At 37.0% G+C, this 26,200-nt stretch overlaps 3 protein-coding genes across 3 annotated transcripts; 1 reads left to right on the forward strand and 2 right to left on the reverse strand.

Moving 5' to 3' along the window:
- Positions 1 to 1,246: 1,246 nt before the first annotated feature.
- Positions 1,247 to 4,106, forward strand: golt1a (golgi transport 1A). Its single transcript, XM_087800744.1, has 5 exons — positions 1,247 to 1,309; positions 1,639 to 1,730; positions 2,282 to 2,460; positions 3,567 to 3,630; positions 3,741 to 4,106. Exons 1-5 carry the CDS (start codon positions 1,285 to 1,287, stop codon positions 3,768 to 3,770), a joined length of 390 nt encoding a protein of 129 aa, XP_087656870.1. The 5' UTR covers positions 1,247 to 1,284; the 3' UTR covers positions 3,771 to 4,106.
- A 452-nt stretch (positions 4,107 to 4,558) lies between these two features.
- On the reverse strand, positions 4,559 to 4,946 carry kiss1 (KiSS-1 metastasis suppressor). The gene is made up of 2 exons (XM_087801009.1): positions 4,859 to 4,946; positions 4,559 to 4,752 (listed from the first exon to the last, which is right to left on the reverse strand). Exons 1-2 carry the CDS (start codon positions 4,944 to 4,946, stop codon positions 4,559 to 4,561), a joined length of 282 nt encoding a protein of 93 aa, XP_087657135.1.
- Positions 4,947 to 7,001: 2,055 nt separating this feature from the next.
- csf1a (colony stimulating factor 1a (macrophage)) lies at positions 7,002 to 25,791 on the reverse strand. Its single transcript, XM_087800743.1, has 6 exons — positions 25,602 to 25,791; positions 18,619 to 18,732; positions 16,667 to 16,729; positions 15,769 to 15,939; positions 8,703 to 8,922; positions 7,002 to 7,212 (listed from the first exon to the last, which is right to left on the reverse strand). Exons 1-6 carry the CDS (start codon positions 25,686 to 25,688, stop codon positions 7,196 to 7,198), a joined length of 672 nt encoding a protein of 223 aa, XP_087656869.1. The 5' UTR covers positions 25,689 to 25,791; the 3' UTR covers positions 7,002 to 7,195.
- Between the last annotated feature and the right edge of the window lie 409 nt (positions 25,792 to 26,200).

The raw sequence follows: 26,200 nt of genomic DNA on the forward strand, positions 1-26,200 counted from the left end.
ATGCCAAGGACTCAGCCATTGGATTTGGTGACGTAGCTTGGTTGAGAAGGCCCTTGAGAAAGACCTCTTACTATTGAGCAGATACTTTGATACAAATAGTATCACAAGCTAAGTCTGCTTGGCGTTCCATCTGGCCAATCGATGTACCAATAATTCGTTGAACATTTCATTAGATGGCACCAACATCAGGCATGAACCCAACCCCTAGTACCTTGGTGTCACACTTGACCATAGCCTCACCTTCAAGCCACACATCCAACAAGTTGCTGCAAAAATCGCCGCCCGTGTAAACCCCCTGAAGAGAATGGCTGGCCCTGGTTCAGGTGAAAACTTTACCACCTTGCGCATCTCTACCCTTGCCACTATGGCCTATGGCCACTAGAGACTGAAACGCAGACCCTCCTTAACTCAAAGTAGGAGCCCACGAGCCTACCCCAACTTGCATGAATCATTGACTGCTGGGACAAGCATTGGTCCAAGTCAACATCCACATTAAGGAAGTTCATCAACCCTCCTTCAACCAACCCGCCTGGGTGCGACCTGCCACTGAATGCCTGGGTGAAGCGCAACAGACTTCGCTCTGGAGTAGCAAAGTCCCAAATCTATCTGCACACACACATCATTGATGAATGCGCAATCTTCAAATCACCAGATGGAGTCAGCTTGTTTTTAGATCCTGCAACTACAATGCATGGATATTCTAACTTTATTATCATTATGTATTCATTTTAAATAAAAGCTTTATTTTGTAAACTCGAAGACTATAAGCAAATAGCAAAAAACTATTTACCAAGAAATAAAATCCCACAAATAAATAGATCGTTTGTGCTCGGATTTCATTACTCATTAGTGGTTTATAAACCATAAAACAATCAAGCATCCTGTCTAGTACATATTTTTTATTTGAAGTTTAACAACAATAGCTATTCTCCGAACAAGCTCTCATTAAATAGATTGTGAAAGGAAAGTCCCTCTGATTCTCTTCCCTAAATGTTTTTTGCAGAGGAAAGATGATGATCTAAGAGATCAAGAAGGAGCTTCAAGAAGAGAAAAAAAAAATCCTTATGTTCCTAGTGACTCACTCAGGAAGTTGACCTTCCACCCCAGAATCAGTGGTGTTTAAGCAGCGCTGTGATAAGTGGTTAAGAGATCAAGTTAATGTTCAGCTCACAACATGACAGCATCAGCGAGCAAAGGTCAAGCTTGAAGAAACAGAAAGAGCTGCTGGTCACATGGAATCAAGGCGGATTGTTTAAGAGCGAAGGGAAGACGTATAGGATTACCATGGTGGCTATAACAGAGGTCCAGAGTAAGTGATTCCCACAGGGATTTAAGTTTGTCTTAAGTAGATCTTGGACCTTGTTTGTACTCATCAGTATGAGTCTGTTTGTACAAAACTCTGTTTTCATTCATTCATTCATCAACATCATGATTCAGGAGAGTTGGGTTTTCACATTAGCTGCCGATAAAACCATTAGAAATAAGCAAATCTAAGGTAAGGTAAGGTAAAACTTTATTGATCCCTCAGGAGGTCTCCTTTGGGAAATTGTTTACGTGTTCTACGTGTTGTTCTATGCGTTCGGAGGTCTTTGATTGATGTTCATGTAGTCTTTCTTATCGTCTACATGTGTTCTTTAGAGATCGGCGTCGGGCTAGTGGGCTTTGGTCTATTCTTCCTGCTCTTTGGAGTGCTGCTGTACTTCGACTCTGTGCTGTTGGGCTTTGGAAATGTGAGTTAATCCGATCAAGATATAAGTAAACACACACACAGAATTAAAGTTACTCAGCTTTTCTAAATATTTAATTGATTAAATTATCTCCACAAAATGGCACAAACATCTCACAGTGTCTAGAACAATCCCTATTCATGAGCTCCAATATCATACTGTTCTTGAATATCAAAAGGTCAATAACACATTTAATTTAAATTCAATTTAGGGACATTTATGGAACATGCCAGCTAGATATTTTTAACTTCATTAAAAATACAAACACGAAATGCAATCAATTCTCGAATAAATATTTGAAAATCCAGTCCATCTTTCTCTAGGTACCAGTTTTTAACAGGTTAATAATTCATTGAAATTAAATATAACAACAATAAATCAATTGACTAAACATCCTTACATTCATTATAAATGACTTAACTACAACAGAAATCTTAAATTCAGTTTCATATTCAAATGCATTGTATAAACACGAATCCAGTTCTTTAATCAGTGAAAAAACGACGAGATGTTCCTAATTCACCGTGATGTTTTGGTTTTGTCTTCCATTGCAGATCCTGTTTCTGGCTGGTTTGATTTTGATCGTTGGCATCAGACGAACATCTGATTTCTTCTTCCAAAGACACAAGTTGCGCGGCTCCTTCTTCTTCCTGGGGGGGGTGTCCCTAGTGCTGTGCCGGTGGCCGATTATTGGCATGATGGTGGAAACCTACGGCTTTGTGCTTTTATTCAGGTGAGAACATGACATTGTGAACATACATGTGAGCAGGAATTTATTTCAAGCCCTTTAAGAATTACGCATGTCTGGCCTTGCTTTTTTAAAATCAGCATCTGGGTGTGGTTGTTGCCAAATTGCCCAAATTCTCATGATGAATAATTGGCAGGTCCTATTCAAACACTTAGTATAGAAGAGTCTTTTGAGAGCAAAAAGCAGGGATTTGTGATTCACCATTCCAGGGTCAATTCACAAATACTAAGTCATCACGGAATTCCATAGAAGGCAAAAGAATCAAAACATGGAAGACTCCTGTAAAACCTGCCTCAGTGACATTTGTTTTTACTAAAATGAGCTATTTCATTACATTGATAGTTAGGGAATATATTGAATCCCCTTTTTTAATCATAAATCCCTAAACTGTCAACTTAGTGGATTCTCTGGCAATTTACAAAAAATTGTTTTTGCAATGTTTTTTTCTTCCTCCTCTCTCTTTTTATTCTCATCTTGTCGGACTTCCTGCCACTTGTTTGCACCATAAAAACCATATCATGTCCTATTTAATGTATTACCTACGCCAAGGAGCTTTGTTTGTTTTGTATGATAAAATAAAACTGCATATATGTCACCAGTGCATATATAATAATACAAAAAAGCCTATTCATAATTTTATGTTGTTTTCTTTAATTGTTGTTCATTTATTAGTCCTTGAGGTCCATTCCCACGCATTGACGTAGAGTCAAATGATTTGTACATCTGAAAAAGTGTGCTGGAAACAGATGCTGCTCGAACCCCCTTCAGCAGATGCTACAAGCTCCAGAACCCCTTTGTAGATCAACACCTGCTTGTCCCTTTGACCGTCGTGCAGGGCCAGATCTTCCCACACCTCCCAGTTGCATGCCGAAGCTCATGTGAAATAAATGATTCATTTTTCAATAAAATAGTAATCTCATATTTCTATGTCCTCAATATTCATCTTATTTACATGTGCATGTGCAATAACAATGGCCTTTCCCTTGTTAATCCTCACTTTTACAATTGTCCGTTATTATCTTGTAAGATGAGTTTCTGTGTATAATTTGACCTAGAATGTTCTACTCTTATTAGTTATTTCTCGTGTGCAGGTCCTTCTTTCCAACGGTCGCAGGATTTGTGCTCTCGGTTGTCAATATCCCTTTCCTCAACTCGGTAAGAATGCCTTGATCTTGGATTTGGTGCAGATTAATTTTTAATAGGCTTTTAAAACATGTTCGACCTCACACTTCAAAGGAATAATGATATCAGTGTGTATCTGTCAGCTTTTCTCAAGCACAACCTCCATGGTCTGAAGGCTCCAGCATCCAGGTCAACTGCCAGTGGAGAAAATGGGAGCCGAGCCCCAGCAGAGGAGACGCAGAACCAGCAACTAGTATTAATGAGTCAGTTGAAAAACCTTCATCGCCCAGATCTAGGAAAGGTATCAACTTTATTAAGGTTATTAAGTATGTCGCCCCAGATGAGATACCCAGTGTTAGTTTGAGCTTATTTTGTATACGATTCTAAGAGTTTGTTTTTACCAGCAGGTAACCATGATTCACGATGAATTGAGATAATTGTTTTTATACATATCTTGTCCAAAATATTTGATACTTCTTAATATTCCAGCTCTGAGGATGTGTGACCCACATTTCGTTTTATCCAAGAGTTGCTCTAAGTTAAGCCACAGACTAGCATTTATCAGCACTCAAAGCAGACACTAAATCATAAATCCCTAAACTGTCAACTTAGTGGATTCTCTGGTAATTTACAAAATATTGTCTTTGCAATGTTTTTTTCTTCCTCCTCTCTCTTTTTATTCTCATATTGTCGGACTGCCTGCCACTTGTTTGCACCATAAAAACCATATCATTTCCTATTTAATGTATTACCTACGCCAATGAGCTTTGTTTGTTTTGTATGATAAAATAAAACTGCATATATGTCACCAGTGCATATATAATAATAAAAAAAAAAGCCTATTCATTATTAAAAACATTAGAAAAAAGAGGTGTTTCCCGAATCCAAAATCGGTTTTTTATTGATTTATCACAGTCACATTATTCTTCACAAAAGCCCAAAAAGTGGGTCAAACTTTCAGTTATTTTCCATAACGTAGACCAAAGGAGTTGAGGTTGTATGAAGACACATCCTGACGTTTCTTCACCGTCTCAGGGAAAGCGATATTTGACACCAACCAGATGACCCGAGGATTGATTCTCTCACTTGAATGGATGTAATCGTTAAGAGAGGGTGAATTTTTAAAATTCTTTAGGACTTCGAGAATCACATTTTCTGATAAGGAAGCAGAAGAAAGAACAGATTTCGACGTCAAACTCAATTTATCTTGTGCTAAAAACAATCAGAATACGTTTTAAATATTTGCACAACTTGATGTTACCTTTACTGTTATCGCTGGAGTCGAGTAGTATAGCGTGATGCTGGGTTGACAGAGCCACAATCATCGTAGCAATGATGAGCTGCAGCATGACGATGGATCCAGATTGAATGAAGTTGCTGTAGAAGTTAGAAGAATTATCACTGTGGATTCATGTCAAAGGTGGTTTTGTTCAATTAGAGACTAGTGTGTCTAAAGGAGTAATGGTTCTATCTTGGTAAAAAAAAAAAAATCTTCAGCATTTCTTATGTAGTTTTTCTTTTCAGGAACATTGTCCACTTAAGTATTACTAAATATATCATTATTAAAGTCTTTAGATAGAGAATATATAGCTGTCTGGTTGCAGAAATGTGTCAGAAATGAAATCTGGTACAAAGAGTTACGCCGCACTGTTGCCCTTTTGTCTCAGCCTGCAGCAGTCAAACACTATCAAAAGGTCACTGACATCAGTGTCCACCTCATGCTGCGATGGAAAAACAAGAACTTTTCGTGATCAATAATAAATTGTATCCTGTCACCGGATGTTTTGGCTCAAAATAGTCAGCATATAATGTTTATTATATCATCATAAATAATCATTGGAAAATGGATATTGAATATGTGCTTGTGAAGAAAGATTGTGAACACTAAATACAATTAATAATCCCTTGATCACATCAAAATGACGGGCTTGTGAATATTGAAGTGATTTAAATCAAATGTAAAAAATACAATACACATTGATTTAGTATCGAAATTTGTATCCAATCAAATCTCACAACACAGATACAGTATGACCAGTGGCTGATGAGAAAGCAAATCAAAACAAATTGTGCTTAAATTGAATTAAATGTATTAGTAAAGAAGCAACTATGTAGATGTTAAATTGTGTTGTATGAGATAAATGAGAGGTGCAAGGAGAAGCAAGATCTTACCTGGTATCTGAATGGCTGGCGTTCGACTGGCATTCATGCTCTCTCTCTCCGGGGTTAAAAGTGTTCTGTCGCTTTCTACGTCATTAATGCTGTCATCCACATGCAACTGTCATAGACGATCTTAGGTCTGTTTCACAATCTTTCTCTACCTATAAAAAGCTTTGAATTAGAGTGTGGGTCAAAGACAATTACAACGAAGGTCATGACATCCACCACGAAGACAGAATGAAGATGGATTTTTAATAGAAGAAACTATTCAGGAGATGGTTAAGCCAATGTTAAATTTTGAGTGAAACTGTTGTTGCCATCGAAACAACAACAACAAAACTTTGTTTAACGTCATGTATTATTTATCATCATATTAATATGCCTTTAATTAATAATTAAAATGACCTGTATTTTTTTTCTCAGTTTTGGCAAGTTGAAATATACATGATTTTGCTAATTGAGACCTAAGATCCATCAACCAGTCGAGAAGAGACAACCTGACTAATGATGGTCTTCCATCAGTTGAGGGGACCCACGTTGTCCAGGCGAGTATCAGAAGCGTGAGAGAGAACAGAAGTTTGTCTCGGGGGGCACCTTCCCGGGTTGTCTTCATCCAGGTTGGTATCTTCTGCAAGGTCACTGCCAGCTCTCGATTCTGTTTTCATTCTCCGCTTTCTCCGATCAAGTTTGTTTGACAAGCTTTCAGTGTCCCTGATGCCGGCCCTAACTCAATTAATGGGTAAAAAACAGTTGATTATATTTCCTCATTTTCAATGAGAAGATATTGGCTACTCATGCTCCCTCTGCTTGCAAGAGCCATGAACAAACAGACCAGACCACTCGGGTCTTGCGTCATGAATCATTTATGAATCTCTTGTGAGGTATTGCACTTTCTATAGGCTTTCAAGTACACAGCTCAGTCTGAAAAAAAACAATTCTAATTTATATGACAGTTATACTGTATATTGGACACTTTAAATCTTAAGTTGTCCTGTAGTCTTTCATAACTAGCATTACCTTTCCATAAAATTGCAATTGAATGAGTGATCTTCATATTGCTTACTCTTAACAATACAAACTGCATGTTCATCTGGATATATTTAACCTTGATCTAGATGAAGGAGCATCGTGATATGTATCAATTTTTTGCTGTCCCAAAACGGCCAAGAACATAGAGTGGTGGAATCTCACACAATGACTTGAGAAAAGTGGTGCTGATAAGGGTTTTTAATGAATAACACAAACATATAATTGCAATAAAAAACATATATTTAAATTGTTATATTCTATTTTGTAACGAGGCGATACATTCTCACAGGGTCACGTAATACTGACAGGCTCAGAGAAAGCAGTTTTGTGGTGCAGATAATACAAGAGGACGATTCTCTGGACTGCAGCTCCTCTCTATAGACACCCGCTGCTGTCAAGTGGGTCAGCTTCACACAGGAAAATAATCTGAGGAGAAAAGTAAGGTTAGATTTAAGGACAAATATAATACAATTGATGTACAAGGAAATGTAAATCCAAGTTCAGAATTTCAACATGTGTTTATTAGTCTTTATATACTGAGCAATGTAATACCTATATCATTGTCAATGGACAACATTTTCAGATTTCATCCAAGCTCTCGGGAGGAAATGAAAGAACCAATATAACAGGTTACTGTAGTTATTAAATTGACAAGCCCTACAGCGAAGAAGTTTATCTACCATGTACTGTATCCCTTTTCTTGGCCAATGCAGCACTTAAAGCGCTTTACATTGATTCCCCTATTCTCTCGCTCACTGTTGACATTGTTACCCACCCTAACCCTTCAATGAACCAAATTTTATATAATGTATAAATCTTTATATCTCTATCCTTAAAGTCTTTTAAGCTACTGATACCATCTACAGGTGCTTCACTGTACATAGATCATAGACCAGTGGGAAGAGCCTCAACTGTAGTAAAGTAAGTACAAATATAATAATGATAACATAACGTAATAATGTATATTTGTCCACTGATATTTATGTATGACTTGTTATATAGTCAAACTATTCCCTTTTTAAATAATACTGGTTTTGATTGATCGGTATTAAAACCATTAAAGCTTTGAAAATAACTGAATATTTCACTAAATGTGGTGTTTTGAACACCATTCTATTCTTTCATTTGTGTTTATATTGTGGAATTTTAATAGCAAATATACTGGGGGCTCGAAAGATAAAGAATATACATGGTTCTCACTTTCTTCCACTGGCAATATCCTGTGACATTTTTATCTCTTGATTCTGATTCTGGCTAGAAGTTAAAAATGAGTATGCTATCATCCATGTCAAAACTCCTATTAAAACTGAACCAGCACTGTAAATAACTGGGTGCTTGGACTACTTTGAAATATCCCTGATTTCAGATGGTAATCCTGAACATCAAAACTGAATAGTCTGTTCCTCATAATATATCCTTCACAGTTTATCTAGATATTCTTCAATCATAAGCTCTTTTTTTTGTGAGTCAATTTGTGAGTAAGTAGACAGACACATATACTGCTATCTTTCTGTTTCCTCAACTCATTGACTTATCAACAGGCTTTCAATTCCCAGGACCATGGACATTTATTTTTTACAGGCTTGTCGAATGTCCAAGGCTTCCAAAACAAAGATCGCACCCATGCTAGCATACTTAATTAGCTTAAGACAGGTCATGACAATTAGAAACATATTCATTTAAAATAAAATAGTGCTCCTTTATATCTGAAAGTCTATTTTACTAACATTAATGTTTTTACAACACACAGCAGTACGCTATTGTGAAATGTTTGGTTCAAATATAATGTCTTGTAATTAAAGAGGTTCTATTTATGTGGGTCAGAATGTTCATGTTCAGAATGTAACTGATGTAAATTATGACTTGATCATCAAAAACATATTTTTCAACAATAGCTTAATTCGAAGCAAACCAACCTTTTTTCTCTGAAATATTCATTCTCTCTGCAACTGTGGTTCCTGTAGCGGGAGGAGAATTCAGTTCCTCCTCAACGGAGTACTCTTCTTGACAGTTCCACTTCACATAGCCATTGTTTACTGTCATCAGTTTCATGTACATTTGGAAGAGGCTTCGCACTTTTTTCAAAGCCTCTTTTGGTGACGTCTCCATCATTCTTGTGAATCTGACTGGACTGTCCTACAACAAAAAGGTAAGTTGCTATTAAAACATGTATGAGATGCACGCAAATAAAGGTTTAGCCACTTGTTTTAATATAGGATACACAGATTTAAGTTCACTAAAAATAAAAAAAGAGAGTTTTGTTTAGTTTTGATATATAGTTGATGTGTTGTTGGGTATGAGTAAGCTTCTAGTAAGGTAAAAATTTCACTGCTGTTGCTCTTGCTCGGACAGGGGTCAACAAGACCCTGATTTGGAGAATGTGGTCTGAGGGAGTGGTCTTACGATAAGTGCCTGTTGACCAGGGGGAGAACCACCTGTGAGAGAAATCGGTGAGGTGGCTGATCCCTGGTTCCTGGACCAGCCCATGGGACAGGAAGTGTCACCACAGGAAGGTGATCTGGACTCCACAAGTCTCTTTAGATCTTTCCACAGTCACTAGGTGGAGTACAGGAACACTTTCAACCTAGTAACATATCACCTCCCACATATCAATAACCAGGAACAGAGGGAGGTATTGGAAATCAAGACATAATGGGCTGCATATCAGGCCCCTATTGCTGAGGCAACCAGGTAAGGAAATTGGTGACTGTCATGGTGGCTTCCCTAGATGCTGTCATTAGAATCAGTGGGCAGATTTCTCCTCATGGATCTGATGTCTTCATGGTGGAAACTGCCAGATCTCATTACATCAGGAAATAAGAAAAACCCCAGTGTTTTTTGACACGATCAATCCTCTCGTGTCTCCTGCTCCTCAAATCACGCCTGACTACTGTGAAGCTGACAGCCATGCATTGTTGAGATTTTTCATTGACAAAATTAAATCGATCAAAGAGAAAATCTCTCCCCCTTTGTGTGGAACCCCTGCTGTTACTGAGCCTGTCTCCTCCTCGTGGTCTTCCCTCAGTGCTGTATCTCTGGCTAATATTTCAGCACTGGTGAGCAAGATGAAACCCTCCTCTTTCTCGTCCGACTTCCTTCCTTGTAGGCTATTTATCTGTTTATTAAAGTGTTTGATGTAATTGGGCCCTGGGTTACCAATATGGTTAACCTCTCCCCAACTGACCTCAGTAATTTCAGGGCTATTTCTAAGCTCCCTTTCTTGTCCAAGATCTTGGAGAAGGTGGTGTCTGAGCTGCTTCCGCAAACATCTTTCTACGGACAGCCTTACTGAAAGTGTCCAGTGACATCATGATGTCGGCTGACTCGGGTCAATACACTGTTCTGGTTTTCTTGGATCTGTCCTCAGCCTTTGACACAGTTGATCACCAGATCCTGCTGAGAAGACTAAGGGATGAAGTGGGACTGTCTGGGTCTGTGTTACAATGGTTCTCGTCATACTTTTCGGGCCTCAGTTTCAGTGTATCTTCCACTCAAATGAGGTCTGACTCAGCGGATCTGCTGTGTGGAGTCCCTCAAAGTTCTGTTCTGGGCCTTTTATTGTTTTTGCTGTACTTGATTCCCTTGGGTATAATAACGTTTCTTTTAGGATCAACTTTAAAATTCTGATTCTTACTTTCAGAGCTATTCATGGTCAGGCTCCTCCTTACAGGTTGTCTTCATCCATTTATCACTGTCCTAATCCAGCCTTACACCCCATATTGAGCTCTGAGGTCTGTGGATCAGAATCTACTGATGGTTCTTCGTACACAGTTCAGGACCAGAGGAGAAAAATCCTTCCAGGCTGTTGCTCCTAAGCTTTGGAACGATCTTCCCCTCTCTCTCCGCTTGATGGAGTCTACTGACTCCTTCAAGAAACATCTTAAGACATTTTTATTCGTGCTTTTCCTTGATTTTCCGAGAGTCCTGTGTTGTTCTCGGTGTGATCTTGATCTTTAAAATATATATTTTATTGAGTTTTGTTTTGATTGTTTAAGCACTTTGCGTCCCTGGTCTGGAAAAGAGTTCTACAAATAAAGAGTTCTACTTACTTGCTTACAATTGGCCTGAGGGATTCCTGAGATAATTGACTGGTACAAAAAGTGTGGTGTGCTGCTGTTACTATAGCAACTCAGATAAAGATATAGGTAAGAGTTCAGTGAGACCACAGAAAAGCACATTGGTAGTCAATTCGATTTTGGACCACCATTTGACAGTACTGTATGTCAAAGATTGAGCACGGTTGGTCTTCACATGGTACAACCTTAAAAAAACCCAGAATAGAATAGACTGTATACAATTTCCACACCCTACAGTGAAGAGGCAGTTTATAAGGTAAGGTAAGGTAAAACTTTATTGATCCCTCAGGAGGTCTCCTTTGGGAAATTGTTTTTTACCATCTACCATATCTACCATGTATCACTTTTTATTGGCCTATTTAAGTAAGTAAGTAAGTAAGTAATTTGTATTTATATAGCGCTTTTCTAGACCAGGGTAGCACCCAAAGATCTTAACATTGATTTACCTATTCTCACGCTCACTGTTGGAAGTAAGCTGTTGGGAGACAAACGTCTCTGGAGCCTGGAATGAACTCTGAAAACAAGCCAACTAATCCACCATCATTGTTATGCCTCTAACTGAATTGGGCAGTGTGTATTTTTGTGGTAAATTGGAGCATTTTAGCACACAGTTTATCATTGATATCTTTATACTTTGTTCTCAAATTATTACTATTGTTTCAAATAACTACACCTACTGTGTAACATGTATTATTTTTACATAAGGTAAAAAAAACTTTTCATTAAAATCTTCTCATTTTGTCCGTGATTTTATATTTCTGCAGCAGGATAATGTGATCGTACATTATTGGTCCTCTTTGTTGATGCTTTAATGTCAGTTTAAGTATAATAAAGTAATTTGTAACTTAACATGTGTGTGATGAATGCAGGAATGTCTTCAGCATCCATCTTGTCACGCTGCTGACAGTGAATCTTGTTAAAATGTTTTCAGGAAGTACAGCCTGTTCCTTGTTATAACCAACAAAAAAATCCCATAAATGTCATGTTTTTATAAACGGAACAAAAGTATATATAAATTATAAACGTGTACACTGTATGAAATTGTCTTCTTTCCTGGAGAAGCATACTAAATTAATAGCATATTATTTATTTCCCATGATCTAGAAATTCCAAGAAAATTCAACCTCAAAATCCCATAATGTCTGAAGAACAGTGTCACATTGATTCCTCCCTAGACTCATGTATATTCATTGGTGTAATGCATTAGGTTTAATCAAATAATCGAGACTTGAAATTGGAAGGGGGCGTAAATACTTTAGATCTTTTATTTGGGGAGTATTTCGGAGAATCGAAGGAAACATAATAAATAATTTCTACACTGACTCTTGTTTTATAATATAAAGTATATCAAGTGTATAACTAGATGGAAAAGTATAGGACGCCTGCAAAAGTGCGTCACTTAATTAATTTCCTATCTAATATAATTCATCTTGAAATCTTCCAACGACATAAAAGCTTGTCGGTGGAGAAGGAATGAAATCTTAACAATGACCACTGATCTCAGCCAGAACAGTCATTTTTCTGATACTGAGTGCTGACATGGGCGAAGTGCGCACACGACCCTTTGACTGTATTGAAGCAGCCTTTATTAGGGCACAGTAGAAAATATAATGGTCAGCTAACAATTTTATCTGGGCTCTATTATTGTATTTCCTGTAATTATTTTTCTCTGTTAACCTTTTTTGTAGTTTTTGTGAATCATTCTCTTCCTTCAAACAATTTAAATGGATATTGAGATCATATTAAGGAAAAACAAGTGATTCTAAATCATTTTAAATAAGTTGTTGTTTTTTAATCCTTTATATTTGTCTTTTTTGTGAATAGTTCTGGCCCCTTGAAACAATTTGATTAGGTATTGAGATCATATTAAGAGAAAATAGGTAATTTCCTATTATTTTTAAATGAATGGTTTAAAAATATTTTATTGGCATGTTTTGGTTTATTTTTGTTGATTTTTTTTGTATTACAGCTTTTAAACACATTAACTAGTTTGGTTGAAAGCTTATGAATAAAGGTATGAGTCTGTTTATATATCTTACATCGGGCTGAAACAGTATAGAAATCTCTGTTCATCTCAAAAAACACCCGAAATGACTGACAACTTGTTAAATTAAATATTTTTGCTTACAAACTGAAGCAATAATTGAATGCTTGTATAAAAATGTGTGTATTTGGTTGTTGTTGTTGTTTTTTTTCATTTGAGCCTCACAGCAAATACATCTCTACTAAGAAAAGTTGTTTAAACTAGAAACATTTGACTGTATCACCACTTTCTGTGAAGTCGTAAAATGTTTATCTCCAGTTACTCAAGTGTTTCAGAATGTCTAGTTTCTGTAATCTTACAGATCTTTGGAATGCAGACATAATCGGGAACTTAAAGGAACCACATGTGTCGACTTCTTTGTTTGCAAAAGATTGACATTGGAAGCCAAAAAGAAAAAACGTAAATTGGGTTTTTATTTGATTTTTTTTGTCTAGACAATACATATAGAATTTTTGAATTTGGTTGCTTTCAAAATACCATGAGACACATTTAATATGTCGGGAAGAAGTTAGGTTAAGTACCTTGGTTAGTTGGTTAACCATGAAAATGTTTAATAATTCAAGCTGACTATTGTGTTTTTTTTGTTATACTATCATTAATAATAGGTCTGTTTATCTTGATACCGCATCATCTGTGTCATGAAACAGTGTCTTCATTTTGAAAGGCCACTAGTTGGCATTCTTAATCTTGCGCCTGAACTAGTAATTCAATGAAACCAGGCATCATTTTAACTGAGAGTGCCATCTAGTGGCGTTTCAAAGTGTAGGGATCAATAAAGTTTTACCTTACCTTACCTTACCTTACTTACTTACATGTTAATAGTAAGAAAGTAAGGGTCACAAAGCGCTTTAACAATCAAAAACAATTCACAGTTAAAATATATACTTTAAAGACAGACATATAAGACAAACACAGGAGTCTCAGAAAATCAAGGAAAATCCATCAAACACAGAGGGAGAGGAAGATCGTTCCAAAGCTTAGGAGCAACAGCCTGGAAGGATTTCTCTCCTCTGGTCCGGAAGCGTGTTCAGGAACCATCAGTAGATTCTGATCCACAGACCTCAGAGCCCGAGCTGGGGTGTAAGTCTGGATCAGATCACTGATGTAAGGTGGAGTCTGACCATGAATAGATCTGAAAGTAAGAACCATAATTTTAAAGTTGATCCTGAAAGAAACTGGAAGCCAGTGAAGAGTTTTAAGGATCGGAGAAATGTGAGTTCTTCTACTAGAGCGGGTCAGAATTCTCGCTGCAGAGTTTTGTATTAACTGCAGGCGAGACAACTCCTTCTTGTTTAGACACGATGTCTAAATGTTACTATCATGTATATATATCGAGATATATCTTATTTTTGTTCTTGTTAAAGAGTGTGTCATGTTTTTCAAACAAGACACAATTAAAAAGAAGAATTACGTCCTGTCCAGGGTAAGTAAGTAAGTAAGTAAGTAATTTTTATTTGTATAGCGCTTTTCCAGACCAGGGTCACAAAGCGCTTAAACAATCAAAACAATATTCAATAAAGTATATACTTTAAAGGGCAAGATAAAACTGAGAACACAACAGGAGTTCCAGAAAATCAAGGAAAAGCCTGAACTCTCACTCTATTATAATAGGATAGGCTCCAGCCTCCCCGTGACCCTGACCCTGGGATAAAGCGGTAAACAATAAATGAATTACTGAGTTTTTTTCTGTGTTGAAAAACAAGTTTGTTTCCAAACACAAGAATAAATAAATAGTGAAAAAAAAATGATGAGGCCATTGTACAGTATTGCATTGATTACATGGCCTGAGAAAAAAAATAGTAAGTTTGTGAAGTGGAAGACAATGCCAGGTTTCATTAAATTAGTAGATCAGTGTCAAAGATTATAAAGCAAAGGGTGCCATCTCGGGCCTATCGAAATGAATACACTGTTTCAAAATCAAACTAATACTGTATCATGACGCCTCATCAACCCATTGTTAGCAATGGTTGATTGGTAGCTGGACAAGCCTACACAATGTGACATAAAAGCATTTTTATAATAACTGTATCATGCAGTTGCTTTAGGATTTCAGGTCAAATGGTCCAAAGATATTTGTTTTTGCGGATACCCGGCTGTGTGTGGACAATAGAAATAGTAGATCCTCAGGCAAACTCCCTTCTCAGTGGGCTCTGAAATTGAAGCCGAGTGAAATGCTTCAATTGCTGGTGTCGTTTTGTAAACCACAAATGTAAAGGGGTACAGTGAGAACAATGATGCAAACAGGTTGTGAGTGATCGGAGGAAGTACGAGCGATTTCTGGACGACATTGAGAAACAAGATGGTGATTGGGACTCCAGCACATACTACCCAGCAGTGGATAAAAGATCCCACGGTGATGAGATGGAAATCTGTGTGTGCCTGATTCAAACTTTATTCACACAGACCACTTTATTAAGTGTTTGCTTTGTACCTCAAACTGGTGGTCAGTCAATCAAATGGCAGTAATTTAGTACATTTATGCATCTAGAAATGGTGCATACAAGCCTGAAAGTTCCGTTTGGAACACGCACAGGAATGAGAAATTACATTTAATTGACTTTGATGGTTAGCAGGATATGTAAAAAAGAGGTTACTTAACCAAGAACAGCTGTGTTTGCTTGTCATGCTTGACAGTTTGAAATGTTTCATTGGAAATGTTTATCCATGGTCTCTGCGGTACAGTTAAAGTGGCTAGTCGATTCTTTTCTACTGTTTGGAACGTTGTTATTATCAGAAACATTAACATTTCGATGCTTGGTTTCACAACAGATTTATATGTAACATTTTATCTTGGTCCACAGATCTGTGTCATCTGATTTCATTTCACATTGAAAATAAAAAATGGTGCCCATCAATTCTTACCTCTACCTCTTCATTAATTGCAGGTATACATCGTTGAGAGTACAGGTGGAAGACAACCTTCTCCAGGTTACTGACATATCTTCTGTTGTCCGAATTGCGAACATAATGGAAATGTTTACTTAGGAGCTCGAGTGTAAGTGGAAGGGCTGCTTTGATATAACAAATCTTGCTCTGCAACAAAACAGGAGGATGAAAAATGAGTCAACAGAAGAGACTTTAATGACCTTAATCTTCTCACATTAGCACTTCTTACAGCAGAAAAATTAAATTAATCACATGACAATCACTGAGTTAATTATTATTATTATTATTATTATGTTAATCATCATTCACAGAGTTTTAAGTTTTACTATATTTTTATACTATAAGTCTTGTGTCAAATGTTCTACACACAAATTCACTTTTACTGCTTTAAGTCATCATAGAAATGTATCATCTCCCATATATGGATTTAATCTATTTAGTTCCTTTATGTTATTTGCAGAGGCTTATCTGCGGTATATAATTTATACCTTTTTTAATTGTTTTCTCAGTGAACTTCTGCAATGAAGTGTGTCTGATCCAGAAAGCCAAACAAGTATTTAATGTTAGGCTATGAATAACGCACTCAAAACACTCAAAACTTTAGAGTACCTTCTTATGGTGGTACGATGACCAAAACTGCTTTACTGGTTCAATGTTCATGCTATTTTTTACTTCAATTTTTTCTCATGATCTAAAATGGGATGCAGGAGGTAACAACTAAAAAATGTGTAGCATATGAGTGATGTTGAAATGTTTCATTATAGATGCATTTTTTAGACTTTAGACTTTCTGTTATTGTCATTGCACAGAAAACACAGCATTGAAACTGGCAACACTTTTCTAGAAATAAGGAAAGAACTGTACACCTACTCACCAAATGTAAACGTTCTGTGAATGGATAGATTATAAAACAGCCGTGGTCCAATTGATTGTCAATCTGTAGAGGAAGAATAATAATGTTTATTTTTCTCACACACCCTCAAAAAACAATTTGCAATTAGCAGATGCGGGTCACCTGACCTGCTTACTGGAGTTTAGAAAGCCAACACAAAATGAGTTGTTATTTTTAAACTTGGTGTGCATGTATTATAAATCCTCACACAGATTACCAAAACTAAATTCCATATGAAGAAAATACTGTTACACATTTCTTTCATTACTCATAACACCCAGTAAAACCATGATTTTATCCTATAAGGCTTGCATTTGTTACAGCATCTCTCAAACCACAGTTTCTTTGTCAGTGAGTACAATATTTGGCTTGAGAACAGACGTCTCACTTTTCAAGAATTTGCCACTTTTCCATCATTTTAGGGTGATTATAATTCATTACAAGGTAATTACTGTTCTTCAAGTAATCATTTATGTACTGGCTTCTAAAAGAGGAGTTGCTTTAAGGTCTCATATTATGTATTTGAGCGTATGTTCATTGAATAAATAGAAACAGAAGTGATGATTGATATACCTCCTCTCAAAAAACTATTTATGTGTAAAGCTCCATCCTCATTTCAAGGGCATTATGTCTACAAATACAAAAGGAAAAGACATAAAAATCTTCAATTTTAAGTAAATGAAAAATGAAAAGTAAAGTTATATAAGAAAAAAACAACCCAGAGTCTGTGTCTCCTCGTTTAATGGAACTGTTCTGCTGCCTAAAGAGTATAATGTAATTATTTATGGATCACAGCATTTAAGTGAATCAGGGTAATATTTGAGAAATAATTGATCAATGTGATCCAGTCATCCCCCAAACATCAAGGCAGCAGTTTTAATTGACAGCTGTCTCAGCCAATTAAACCAATGAGTGAACCTTATGGCAAAGGAAGCAGCCTTTTTAGTTCATTTTCAAACTGCTAGAGGATTGGTCCATGCGTAGTTGGAACTACATGCGTAGCTTCCAAGAATAAAATGAAAATCATAGCACAACGTTTGTGATTAAAACTGTCTATTTATATCAAACCTACGCCATGTCCCGGAATGCTAGATATTTCATTAATAATTTGATTAAGTGAACTAAATGACATGCTATGAATCGCCACTTTGTGAAATGCTTCCTGGAGAAAGGGATAAATAAGTGGAGAAATAATATCGTTACAATTATACCTCACGAATGTAAGTAAGTAGGTAATTTTTATTTGTATAGCGCTTTTCCAGACCAGGGTCACAAAGCGCTTAAACAATCAAAACAATATTCCATAAAGTATATACTTTAAAGATCAAGATAAAACTGATAACACAACAGGAGTTCCAGAAAATCAAGGAAAATCCTGAACAAATAATAAAGTCTTAAGATGTTTCTTGAAGGAGTCAGTAGACTCCATCAAGCGGATACATTCTCACTTTCTCGGATTCTTCAATGTGTTCAAATGTTGAACTTCCAGATTGGTCAATGTTTGTTCATCTTAAACTTTAATGTTTTGTTAGAACTGGTGTGCTGCTTCGAAATACTTGACACCGAGTTCAAATCAACCCACCTATATTGTGATAAATCATGTTAAACATGTTCATCTTGGGGCAGACTATAAAACTTTGGTGACTGAATTCTATTTTTATAGGAATGGGAGACTGAAGTCAAAGCAATAGGATGATGTGATGGACAGGCTATTCATAACACCTTCCACAGACATGGCTTGAAAACAGACAAAACACATTGAAAGCAACATTATCCTATAATTTACCTAAAAGTTATTTTAAGCCAAAAATGTTTAAATAATTATTTTACAGTTACAGACCTGAGTGTCAATTGTAAGCAAATAGTTGGAATTATAGACGTGTCAGCAAGTGAGTTTAGATTGTTTTGGTGATTTTCAAGAAAATAAAACTCACCAGTTGATTGAGACTCTGAAGGTGATCCTGTGTTACTGAATGTCGGCATGGACCAGGGACAACAGCCAACGCTCGGCACACACATAGGAGGAGCAACAAGCAAAGATGCTGAGCCTGGAAATATAAAAAAGATGATAAATACTTAATCCTTGGAATGAAGGTTATTCAAATGTGAAGAACATGGGGGTCTTTGTTTTGTCTGGGCATCCTTACATCCTCTTAAGTTACTTGGCGACTCAATTGTTAACTGGTTAGGATATGTATTATTGCTAATGATGTATAACTAGTGGTTGACTGTCCAAGTTAAGTAATGACTAAAACAAAATTGAACTATCATAACCTTTTCAAAGAAATTAGGAAGAGTGACAATTTACCAGTGTGGGTGAACCTGGGTTTTTGTTTTCCTTCATAATATAATGTTGCCTTATTATATTATTCTTAATATAAATAATTAGACCATCGTTGGCAATACATTGTGTTGTAATACTGGTGTTGAGCTTTCTTAGAAAGTACTAATTATTACCTTTAGAATAATAGTAATAATAATTGGGGTTTGCATTCATGTACTCAAGAAAACCTCAAGATACAGTCTAACAAGACAAGTGAATTATAATAACAATCACAGCTACTTGATCTGTGTTATACACTTTTGTCGTGTCACATTATTCCCAACACTCGTAACAGTGCAAAGGTCTTAAATATAGCTGAAATAAATTACTCAATGAATCTATCAAAGAAAATTGTATTAGTTAAAACTCTATTAACTGCAAAAGGTAAGGTTGGCATCTATTGAGAAAATATGGGAAACTTTGCATCTTTCCAACGTTACCTTAATCTAATACATGTGTATATTTATGTAGTGTAGTAACACTTCTATAAGATTTCTTGGAATCTGCTTATAACTCCTAAATGGCCAACACACTCCCAACATTTTAAACATTTTAACATTTTAGCCAAAGACAGAACACCATACTTAATCCAGGGACTTGTCAAGAGTTAACAGAAGCCTTACAAGTATCAACATCAATATATCAACAACAATTAACAGTAGTAACACTGGTATGCTTTTGTTTCAGAGGTAGAGTTATTTGTAAAGCGCCTTTCTAGACCAGGGTCACAAACCATTTAAAAAGAGTTAAGTTAGACATAAATTGAGTGAAAAGAAAGCTGCCACTTTCAAATAAATTGAAACTACATCTGAAAACAACTTTTTTTTTAATGAACAAAAAGCTACGTTCTTGCCGTCGAAAAAAAAAACTTGTGAATCAACTTCATTTGACTTCATCTTGAATTCTTTGATGAAAGTAACTTACAGTGCTTCAGCGGTCTCACGCAAGGTCATAAGACCTACACTGGATCTCTGCATACTTGGAATAATTGTGAACTTTGCATTTATGGAAATAAACGATTAGAACAGTCTTTCTCAGAGTGAAGGCTGGACCCACTGATAATCTGCACTGTACTGTGAAATTCTTATCTGACTAAAAGGCTGATCCAATGATAGCCCCAATCAGCATGTAATGTGAAACGAGACATTCAATTGGTTACATTTAGATCACATGAAATAAAATGTGAGAGCATTTTTTTTTACATTATTTCACATGAATGACGATATTCACCCACTGTTAGAAGGTGGCTCGTCTGATGTGAGTTATGAGGAGGCTTTTTGGAAAATAAAGCCTCTGGAATCCAATACATCTATTTGGGAAATGGAACGTCACTTCTCCTGAACTAGAGCTGTAAGATTGAGGGTTACAGATTAGATCCACATGGACTCACCTTAACTCACAGTTCACACTGTAGAACGAGTGTGCTTGAAATGAGTTTGACTTTTCTACCACTCTTTCTTTTACGCACCAGAGAACCCATTCTTTGTGGGAGAAATGTGAAGGCTCCCGTTGATGGGTTAATTGTATTAGAAAAAGTTTTTTGTTGTGACCAAAACACCATTGGCTGACATCAGTCTTCTCTGCAAGGGGTCACCCCCATTCTTGAAGCTCTCTGTTTTAAGATAAAAAAGTGGATGAAGAAGCCTTTAAACTCATCAATTGTTGCATTATAGGTGTATTTATCTCAGAGCTTTCACTAAGATGATGCTTCTTGAAAGTTCATGCTAGTCTTTTGCTGTAAGGGGTCGGGATCTTGAGGTCAAATACTCTCATGTTCATGAAGCCCATGAAGTTACACTTTGTCGTTGCAATTTTGGCAGTTTGATGCGGAACAAGATGAAGTAAATTGGGAAGAATGGGTGATTTAAAAGTGAAAAATTGTTTTATATTTTCATATTTCTATTTCATAGTTATCATTTAATTATGTATTAAATCTACCACATCTTGTACCTCAGTTTTGCTACTTATAACAGATGGAGAGCTGCCATGTAAGAAAGACTCTGTTCAAGTTTTAATTCTGACAAGCCTCAGCAACATTGTTCTCTATGGCAACACCACCTCGGAATACCCTTCAAGCTCTCTGGAAGAGGAATTCCAAGTAACATGTGTAAATTTATTACTGAAGTACAGAGACTACAATGACCCCACAGTGTCCCAGGCAGGTTTATTAGTGAGGACTGGAAGAAAGTGGGCTTGGCTGCGCCACAAACAGCTGGTAGGAAGGGTGGCCAAGCATGCTTTGGGATGTATCAAAGACTCCTAGGAATGTGAGAGGAATAAAAGGCACCAGATGATTCAGGAGGAGGTCAGGAAGACAGTGGAGGAAGGAAAGTGAGTGACAGCAGGGGGCCTAAAACAAATTGGAGCAGGCCATGGCCAGGCTTTGTCCAGTCAGAGGGATGCAGGAGCACATTCTAAGTGCCTGTCCATTTGAGCTAAGCCAGGGCCGATACAACTGGTGCCACAACCAGGGAGGCCGATCGGCGAGTTTATTAGCGGGGAGATGATTAACTGTAGCCAAGGACAGGGTAACAACTTCATAAACTCCTTTGTTCAGGTGCATTTTCTGATCTTCCAAACTTCCAAATATGGAAAATGTATTGAGAGCGCTCTAACACCTGTCTTTTAAAGCAGACCATCCACTGTTACTCTTCTTTTGCAGAAGAACCCTGATAGTCATCTCTGTCAGGGTATTATCCATGTCAACCCTCTCTTAATATCTGTCAATTACTCTGGATGACTGATCCCAAACACTTGAACTCACATGCTTATTCTGTCTATCTATACTGGTCCATCCTTCAACACACCTCACCTCTGCCTCACTGCGCTCACATGCTTCCTCATACAATATCACATCTCCTCTCAAGGGACCCTGTTGAAACGTTGTAATATCAACAAAACCTCTCTTACAACAGATTTTTCTCATGACTGAAAACGTTGGCTGCTCACTGATCGAAACATCTATGACAAGGTACAGAGGAAAAGGTAAATTCCAAGAATAACTTTATATCTTCTCCCTTATCATCACTTATGCCTGGAGGTTTCTTCTTTCCCATCCTTAAAAAGGTCATAATTAGCACCCTTTAACACACACAAATACAGGTGAATGGCAATAATCAAGTTTCATCTTATTAAGCTCTCAATCTTTTTTCCCACTTTGGAATTTAATTGCATTAACCTGGTTGTGATAAATGATTATATTTCACTCTGAACCAAAGCAGAGATCAATGTTAAGTGTATACAGCTTACTATGGTGAACCGTGTTATTGGCTTTCAATTATAGTGGGTTTATATCTTCATGGATGATCTCAAGCAACTTCACTTTGACCTCAGATTACAGCAGCTCTATGCGATTTTAAGTCGAGCGACGCCAGTGGACTGAAGTGGTAGTGTTTAGCCCGACTGGGGACCATATTCCCCATGAGAACTCGCTATACGTCGCAAAAGTTGCCATGTCAAGGTTTGCAGCAGTTGGACGAATTTCTGTTTCCAGACTTCGATTGGCTGAATGAAGGATAGATACTGATGAGGTAATGAATCAGATTGTGGATAATGAAATGAATATGCGTTATGACAGTTTTGTAAATAACTTTGACTTTGTTTTTGTACTGTAATTCACCCCCCATCACAACCAGTGCGATAAGTAGCATGTTCACACCACAGTGAAAATAAAAATCACAAAAAACACCTCAAGTCACAGTATATGAGTCATTCAACTAGTTTTAAGTTGATGTGTCATCACAAGTTATTTTAGTACAAAAATATTAAGGTACTCAAAACTACCCAGTGCTGCTTTAAGGAAACTAAATATTAACCAAAACAAACTCACAGCTTGATAGCTATTACCAAGTAATAGTAATAGTAGAAACAGCGTACAAATCCAATCCACTATGAGACAAAACATCAACAAACAGACTAACATGACATGATGGACTTAAAGAGGGTGACTCTCCTGCAAAACAAGAGGAATAGATGTGGATTGTCCATTATTAAATATTAGATGGGTATTCTCTGAGTAGGATTCTTCCTCAGGAGTAAATTGCAAAGCTTTGTTTCTTACTATTAGTGCAAAAAAAAAAAAAAAATTCTTGGATGAAAACTAAAACCCAGCCTATCCCAGTTTCACTGGACACCGTGAACAGGAGGCCAGTCTGTTGCTGTACACGATGGCATAAAGTCATTCACAGACACACTCATACCTACAGATAATTTACCAAAGTTACCAATCAATCTGAATTGAGTTTCATTTATACAACTGCCTTTCTGAAAAAGGTGACTTAATTGTTAGGGTGAAAGCTTAAATTTGCTTAATTGTGTTTACATTTTTGATAGTGTTAAACTTTTCATTGGCCAGAAAACATTTGAACTTATTCAATTTATTAAATTGCAGAATTTAATGTAACTGAAAAAAAATCAAAAACCTTATCCGATAAAACTTGTTATTTTCCCTCAATATGTTCTCGCTGCTAATGTCATAGATCTGATATTGACCTTTGTACCGTTTTTTTTTTTCAAATGCGGTGAAAAATGTGCTGTTAAAGATTGATGACAAAGATCGTGTAACAGTACGTGACCAAGGTAAGTGAAAGCAGCTGGTCGTTTTTGCAAGTCTATTAACAGTTTAACATTTTTTGGGGGGAAGCTATTATTATTTCACAGCTCAACAGAGCTTAATATGAGTTTCTTTGTTGTTGCACAGTAACCACAGCCTTTAACTTGTGAACTCACTTCTAAAGAAACTAATGTAAATGCGCGCCAGGAACACATTTCATTAACGTGTGCCACATTGGATCTGTGAATCACTTACCGTATTTTCCGCACTATAAGGTGTTCTTAAAAGCCTTTAATTTTCTCAAAAAACGACAGTGCGCCTTATAATCCGGAGCGACTTGTTTACAAACACTTTCATGACTTTGCGCCGACTAAACCGTCACGCCGTGGGCGGGATTACGTTATTGCGTCATCATGTGGTGGGATTTACAACCCACGTCACATCATGGCAGACATTTATGGAGTGATATTACTGCCACCGGTTTAAGCGAGTGTCAAATCTCCATCAGTCACACATATGCGTTCAACATGTATACACGCGCTCAACTTCACTGCTGCTCGCTCCACCAGTCTGTCCACAACACCAGTCTCACGCGCTGCTGGTTGAAGCCTTTTAAACATCATTTGAACATCGTTACCATGGAAGTGAACAGAGGTTTCAGAATGCTTAATAAAGTTTGACTTTATCTGACTGTTTTGTTGACATTCCCTTTAGCACAGCATCTAGTCGATGCATAACGCAACCTCAGTCAAACGTTTGACTGTATATTTTATTCTAAGAGCCTTATAATCTGGTGCGCCCTATTTATGAAAAAGGTTCTAAAATAGGTCATTCATTGAAGGTGCGCCTTATAATCCGGTGCTTCTAAAAGTGGGAAATTACGGTATTTATAGATTATATAGATTATTTATAGATTATGAAGCAGAGAGTGCCACTTGTAGTGGACGCAATGAAGACACTGTATCATGATACAAATGATGCTGTATTATACACCTCATCAACTCATCACCAGTTGTCAGTGTGTGCTATGTGATGGACTGGTCATCTGTCCAGTGTGTCCCCTGGCTCTTAAACTGAGTGGCTAATATAGGCTGTAACCCCTGCAATGCCATAAGGAGAGAATCAGACCGAAAAGAAAATCACAGATTCAGGATGACGAGAAAGGAATGAACAATTGCAAAAGATGAAACTGTGATGAAAAAGTGTTGTAAGTGTTTATAATAAGAGAGTCCAAGTCTTCGTCAAGATTTCATCATTTCAGACTTTTACGACCAAGACACAGATTTTGAATAAATCCTTCTCTTGTGTTTTTTTGTTTTTTCAGACACCATGTCAATAAAAATCTACCTTTACTTTAACACACTAACATAGTTCACAATAATCAAAAAAATAGGAAATGAGACACAATTGATCTAATTGTTAATTAAAAGTGAGGTGACGTTCTACTTTGGAATAGGCTACAGCTTTGAAGATCAAACATGAACATGAATGAGTTCAAAATACTTCTACAGACATGTTCCATAAATTCAACGAACAGTACAGGAGAAGTCGCATGGAATGTTGGATCAGCTGTGTGTTAAGGTTTGAATTGCAAGGTGTCCATGTGATTTATAGCAGCGCAAACCCAGAGTATGTCAGTGCCTAAAGGCTATGGAAATGTCATTTGAAGAATCCTAGAGTATTCTGGTATGGAATCTGACATCAGGAAGTACACTGGAGGTCTACTCTTTACCACAGGGGGTCAGTAGAAAGAGCTCGAGGAACCTGTGAAGTGCCACACTACAAAGGCAACATGCCAAAATGACAATTGATATTGTCACCATTGTCTTGTACTTATACCTCATAGTTAAGTTAGAACTTTTAAAAAACATTTAAGTTAGAAAACTTCAATTTGATCTTTGTAGCAAGTAACAGACAATAATATACCCATGCATTACATTTGTTGACACCTAAAATTGACACCAACTCCCGTAAAAAACAACTCAATTTCATTGCATGCTTGAAAAGTCACGTGCTCTTGAGTTCTGTGAACCAATTCTTACCTTGGCTATAAATTGTAGCTTGAGTGTGTTCATCTGGATGAGGTGACAGGAATGAAAAGAATAGTCCAAGTCCAATTCTTGCGTCATTAGCGCAAAGATGTAGTCTTAGACATGGTGAAGGCAGTAATATCCCACCCTGGAAGCCTGCTGGTGCTTGTGTGCGTAGGAAACACAAGAGTTGTTTCTGATCATGGTCCCAAGTTCAACCTTCATTCATCTACAGAGAGTGAAACAGCAGAAGAAGGAGGGTGTTGGGATATTTATGACCGCCTCTCTGTTCTGGTCCTTCCTCCTGATGACCTCCCCCTCCGCCGCAAAGCCAATTGCAGTCCTATACCTCTTGTTTGAAAACGTTCTGGTAGCAAAACTCTTTGCTACATGTCTGACTCTGAGGACTTGTTTACCCAGGGTTTCAGGATGTTTTGGCCTTCATACTGTGAGAGTATAAAGCAGAAGAGAAACACAGAAAAACACTTCCAGGTTTGCATCCCAGGTTTCTAAACTCAAGGTTTCATTTTCTAATAGATGGTTTATGCACACTCACAGAATAATGATTGACAGACCATACTTTATGAATTAACATTTTTTTAAGGACAGTC

This window comes from Callionymus lyra, chromosome 10 (assembly GCF_982586985.1).
Source record: "Callionymus lyra chromosome 10, fCalLyr1.hap1.1, whole genome shotgun sequence".
NCBI lineage: Eukaryota > Metazoa > Chordata > Actinopteri > Syngnathiformes > Callionymidae > Callionymus > Callionymus lyra.